General features: G+C 35.4%; 1 protein-coding gene across 1 annotated transcript in view; it reads left to right on the plus strand.

Annotated features, from left to right (window-relative positions):
* Positions 1–5,770, plus strand: part of LOC129657389 (B-cell scaffold protein with ankyrin repeats-like) — a 70,751-nt gene extending 64,981 nt beyond the window's left edge. Inside the window, exon 3 of the mRNA XM_055587563.1 lies at positions 5,427–5,770. Coding sequence (XP_055443538.1) covers positions 5,427–5,770 — 344 coding nt within the window. The remainder of the gene's footprint in view (positions 1–5,426) is intronic.
* Positions 5,771–6,000: the final 230 nt, after the last annotated feature.

Consider the following 6,000-nt stretch of genomic DNA (forward strand, 5'->3'; position numbering starts at 1 on the left):
CTCTTTAATAGTTTCTCATATGAAGAAGCTTAGCTTTTATTCAACTTTTCCTTTTATTCAAGTACCTCAACAGGAATTCTCTTTGACTAACATTATGGTAATTTGGTAATTGAGAACATGAATTTTCAACTCTACTAAAATGCCTCCCAACACTCTAATAAATGCTCTATCATTCCTGTCTCTAGTCTGAAGCTTCTTAAGCATGGGGGATTTTCTCAATCATTATTCCATTAGTCACAATGATTAGAACCGTACACAAATAATTTTCTTATTCAACTGACCAAGTTCTTTACAACTCATTGAAATTTGTTTAAAATAGGAGAAAATATGATTTATATCTAATCATTAATTGTCAGTCTTTCAAAGATGTTTAGAATTTAGAAAGAGCTTACAATTGGTGTTTTTTTCCTACTTTCTTTATTAGGAAAGATACTATATAATTTCAGATATTTAATTTTATAGTTTATGTGATCTTAAATATATGAAACCAGCTTTGAATTATGGATAAGAATTTTAAAATCCAAAAAAATATATTTTAAAAAATCTAAATTTTTCTCTAATTATGAAAATAAGATATGCTTATTGTTAAAATTCTGAACTGTACAGAAAATATGAAAGAAGCCAGAAATAAAGGTCACTCAGAATGACAATACCTTGAGGCAATGAGTGTGAACATTTTGACAGTTTCATTCCAAAGATAAATTCTTATAATGTAGAATACAAGCTGTTTAATTGTTGAGAGAGTACTTCCAAACATGTATGTAGAATCGCTTTAAAACAAAATCATAGTTTATGTTCGAGAAAAAGACCACAATGTCAAATTTTTGCCTTTGGGTCTGGAATGATATGTTAAGTGTTCCAAGGAAAAATGAAAATCTCACCAAAATCAATGTCTTACTGTGATGAAAGATTCTAGTATGGAACAAATACCTCAAAACAAACAAAATATTAATGTATGGAAGCATAGATTTAAATGGTAATGATAATCTTACTTACATACAATTGTGCAAAATATTGATGTAAGGGGAAGCAAAAATAAGCCATAAATAGATGAGCTATTAGAAAATGAAAGAAGATATAAATATATGACAGAGATATAAATATATGATGGGGATATAAATATATGATGAAGATTGTACTTCCTATAAAGGATTATTTTTAAAACCCTCTTTTTCTAAAGAAATCATAGACTAGTTCTAGAGTTCTAGAGTTAAAAGTGGTCTCAAATAATATCTTGTCCAACATTGTCATTTGACAGATGAGACCTTGAGACATTAACTTGTTTATGTAGGACCCATAGTATCCATGTGGGCAGGAGTCTGGGAAAAATCCACATTGAGTCCAGATGCTGGCTCCTCCCCTTTGAATTCCAGTTCTCCCATGGTGCTCGTGCTTGCATGAGGAAGCATATAGCTTCACTTCCATTATTTGTTCTTGACTAATTCATTCTTTCATGCCTTACATTTTAAAAATACTTATTGTCTAATATTTAATGAATTTCTGTGAGTTACAAATTTCTATGTGTCAAACACTGTTATAAGAACGTTATGCACATTTTTATTTAATTCACACAAAAAGTCTGGATACTAATGCCATTGTGATTTTTAAGTAAAAATACAAGCATGGGAGGATAGGCAACTAAGAAATGACAGAGCTGGAATGTGGATCAGATACATCTAGCACCCAATTTAAAGTAAATAACTACCAAACAGATTTTTGTTAGATGTGTAAAAATTATTTTTAGGGTTCTTTGGGAGTACCAGCTCATTTTTACCTTCTTAGTTGTACAGATACTCTTAAGTCTAATCAGAGTGTTGTTAAAACCTGAGGTGGCAATAATTGGAGTGAGCTTTGCTGAGGAAATACTGTCACAGGCAGAATCCTCTTCTTTATCACCTATAGTTTCAATTGTGGGAAGATTTTAAGCTTTCATAAAACAATTCCACATTCTATATTTAACACAAGGGTCACACTTGAACGTAGTTTACATCTTAGGCCCTGTGACTTAATTTACATGAACAAACTTGCAATGTATTTTATTTGCAGACAATATTATATAGTCTTTTGAATTCAGTAACTTTCTTATGCTAAATGAACTTCAGAAAGTTTTCCCATCTGGAATAGTATAGCAGTACTTAAAGACTTTTAAAGTGGATAAGTTTCTGAATAGTCCACTTGAAACATTTTCATTTTAGGCCTCATATTTCAAAATTGCAGCCGAGAAAATTATCTACTTTCCCTGTGTATCATCTTTCCAATGCGTATCATTTTAATTGGTCTCATTTCATTATTATGAGTTTTGTTTTCATGTTTCCTTGTCAATATTACTTCCCTAGTTTGTAATTTTCATGATAAATACTCTATGATATTAATTTTGATTAACATAAAATGATACCCCAGAGTGTTCTTCTTCAACAGTCATTTTAGTCATAAACAGATTATTCTGATCTTCATCAATGTAGACACATTTTTCATATTAGCCTTTTGATCTCAAGGATATATTTTCATGCTGTTAATTAAAACATTAGAATCAAGCATTTTACCATTTTCCCCTTTATTGTTAACATTTAGATATTAATAATGTTTTTTTCTCTACAATCCTGAAACATTTAGATATTAGGAGTGCTTTTTCCATAGCTCCCTAAATTAATATACTCTTTGTCTGTTTCCCTAGTTCCCATGCAAGTTAGTGCCCTATCTGTGTAATTTATTTTTCCTCATTATTCAACTTTGAATAATCTTCTTTGAATTATGTGTATTGGCTATAAGGCACAATTGCCTTATTTGGAATGCATTTTTTTTTTCCTTTGGCTTGGCTCAGTTTCCACTAAATAATGGTTTTAGCCAACCGACATTTATTGAACTTCTACTGTGTGGCAGGCTTTTGGTGGATACTTAGAGTTGAAGTAGAAACAAAGATCACCCATCTTCTGCTATCAAGAGCTCACTAATGAAAGAGAAAGGAAAACAAATAATATGTAAATACTGTGATCCATGTGACACTTTTCTCTTTTTCTTTTTGTCTGACCACACCACACAGCTTGTGGGTCCTTAGTTGCCTGACCAGGGATTGAACTTGAACTCTCAACAGTGAAAACATATGAGTCCTAATCACTGGACTCCCAGGGAATTCCTGTATTTGACACTTTCTAATCAAGTATATAGTACAGAGCCATGATCATGGATAATTTGGAAAAAGTTCTACCAGGAGCAACTATTGATAGGAGTGTTGAAAATTAATTAGGAGGATAAATGAGACTAGCCACGACAGGCAAAGGAAAAGAGCATACATGAATGCATTAGAAAGATGATAGTTATGTTCAGGGATTGGGAGATTGGAATGGCTACAATGGGAGTAGAGCATCCTCACAAATGAATCAAGCAAAGTACTCATTAGGTTCTTCTTCAGTCTTAACAGAAGTAGGCCTACCGATGAGGCCAACTTGCTAGAGCATTTTGTGTGTGAAACTGGGAACCAGCATGATGTATGTGGACAAGCCAGACTATACATCTGTGGCCATAAGCAAAAGGTCTGGAGTTGGATACTCCTGGATTGAAGTTTGGCTCAGTGAACTATGGCAGTTTAACTTTTTAAAAACTCCATTTCTTTATCAGTGAAGTGAGAAAATAATACTATGTATTTTAGGACAATTGTGAGTATTAAATGTGATTATGTGTAAAAATCTCTACCTAAGGTTAAAAAAAAAAAGTGAAAAGTGTTAGTTGCTCAGTTGTGTCCAACTCTTTGTGATCCTATGGACTGTAGCCCGCCAGGATCCTCTGTCCATGGAGTTCTCCAGGCAAAAATACTGGAGTGGGTTGCCATTTCCTCCTCCAGGGGATCTTCGTGACCCAGGGATCAAATTAGTGTCTCCTACATTGCAGAAATCTCTACCTAGGGTATTTGAGACTTAATCTGAACTCAATACATGTTACCTCTTGTTTTATCCCAACCTGAAAAGCTTCTTTTAGGATCTTATCTATCAATAAAGTGAGCCCCAGGAGAAACTTTCCTAGGCTTAAATGCAGTCATCTTTCTTATTAGTATATCTCACTGAATAAAAGGGAAAAAAGAAAACCAAAACTTATTGCTTCCCTAAAAGTGTACAGAGGTGTATAGACTCAGATTCTACTATTTTTATTCAAGTTAAAAAAGATGATGCTTATATACACTATTTCTGAGAGAATGAAAGTATCTTTTAAAGATTGCTTTTATGTGAAAGCAAGCAATTTCAAAGTCATTTTGTCTAGTCACATGAAAATAGAAAACCAAAACCTATAACACATGCTAAAATTATTTACGCTTTATTTAATTTGGAAATTAAAATAAAATCCTCAGGTACAGAGTCCCTGGTATTTTGTGGAAATAGTCTTGGATATCAGTTTCAAATGTTGATTACTATTTAAAATGCATAAAATACTAGTGGACATTAAAAAAAAAATACCAAAGACAGTCTGCTGTCCAAATTCATGTTCTACTCTAGATGATTAAAAAGAATTTGCATATACTTGAAGGAAAAATGTCAGACTGTATCTGCTCCTTCAAATCTAATTTGGACTGAGAAGAACCATCATTACCTACTGATAATGATTCCACATGTTTGGCACTATAAAAAGAGTCATTTTCTCTGGCAGTGAGAGTCAGCCCAACAACATACAAACCACCCCTGGGAATTCTTTCTAATATAAAACATTCTTGTGAGATAATTCAGTGAGCAGCAAGACTGGTAAACATATACCCTCACACGTAAATTGCCCTTTCTTTGTAAATTAAGGATTCTAACTAGAACATCAATTTAATGTCAAATGGAGTGTAATCTTATGCTATCATAGGAATTAATGCCTTAGACATTTTCACTGGAGTTTTGGACCATATGTTTTTAACAACTTTGAAAATTTTGTGTCTTTGATTCTGTAAGATTATTCTCATGATTAATGGAATATCATATGCAGGGATTTAACTTTGGGTGGGATACTGCATAGAGATTATGGATCCCTGAAGTCTGACTAGCTACTCCTCTTTGCTCTCTGTGTGTTCATCCATGTCCGACTCATTTTGAGCCCTTGAGCTGTAACCCACCAGACTCCTTCCTCTGTCAATGGGATTTCCCAGGCAAGAATATTGGAGTGGGTTTCCATTTCTTCCTCCAGGGGATCTTCTGGACCCAGGGATTGAACCTGCATTTCCTGTATCTCCTGCATTGGCAGGCAGAGTCTTTACCTCTGAGCAACCTGGGAAGCCCTGTCTTCAGCAGTAACTAGCTCTGTGGCCTTGAAAGTGTTCTCTCTGAAGGAGATAGCAAGCCAGACTCCACCACTTACATTACTGTGATCCCTCAGTGCATAAAGGAGGAGGATGCCCCCTCAGATAATGGTAGTGGCCTCTGTATGAGCCCTGACTCCTCTCTGGGCTCTCCCCAGCATAGCCCCTCCACCTCCAAATAAGAACCTGCTATCTCCAGGTGCCCTCAGTGTCTCTTCCCGCCCCAAACCCTACGACCCTCCTGGAGAGAAGATGGTAGGAGCAAAAGTCAAGGGTGAGAAGCTAGACAAGAAGCTGAAGAAAATGGAGCAGAACAAGCCAGCAGCCCGTAGGTACCGCCAGAAGAAGAGGGCAGAACAGGAGGCCCTCACTGCTGGATGTAAAGAGCTAGGAAAGAAGAATGAGGCTCTGAAAGAGAAGGCAGATTCCTTGGCCAAGGAGATCCAGTATCTTAAAGATCTGATAGAAGAGGTTCGCAAGGCAAGGGAGAAGAAAAGGGTCCCCTAGTTAGGGTAGTCAGGAGTATGTGTGCTTGTATATAGGAGGCTGAAGCTGTGTTTTAATAAATTATTTTGTAGTGGAAAAAAAAAGGCTATTTCTTGCTCATAGCCTATTTTCCTCATTTGAAACATCACCTCCCTCCCTATCTCCCAGAACTCCCCATCAGCCTTCCTGGCTTTAATTTTCTTCCTAGCATCTGCTACACTCCATATTGTGCACCTGTTTTTTTTTTTTTT

The sequence above is a fragment of the Bubalus kerabau genome, chromosome 7 (assembly GCF_029407905.1).
Source record: "Bubalus kerabau isolate K-KA32 ecotype Philippines breed swamp buffalo chromosome 7, PCC_UOA_SB_1v2, whole genome shotgun sequence".
Taxonomy (NCBI): Eukaryota; Metazoa; Chordata; class Mammalia; order Artiodactyla; family Bovidae; genus Bubalus; species Bubalus kerabau.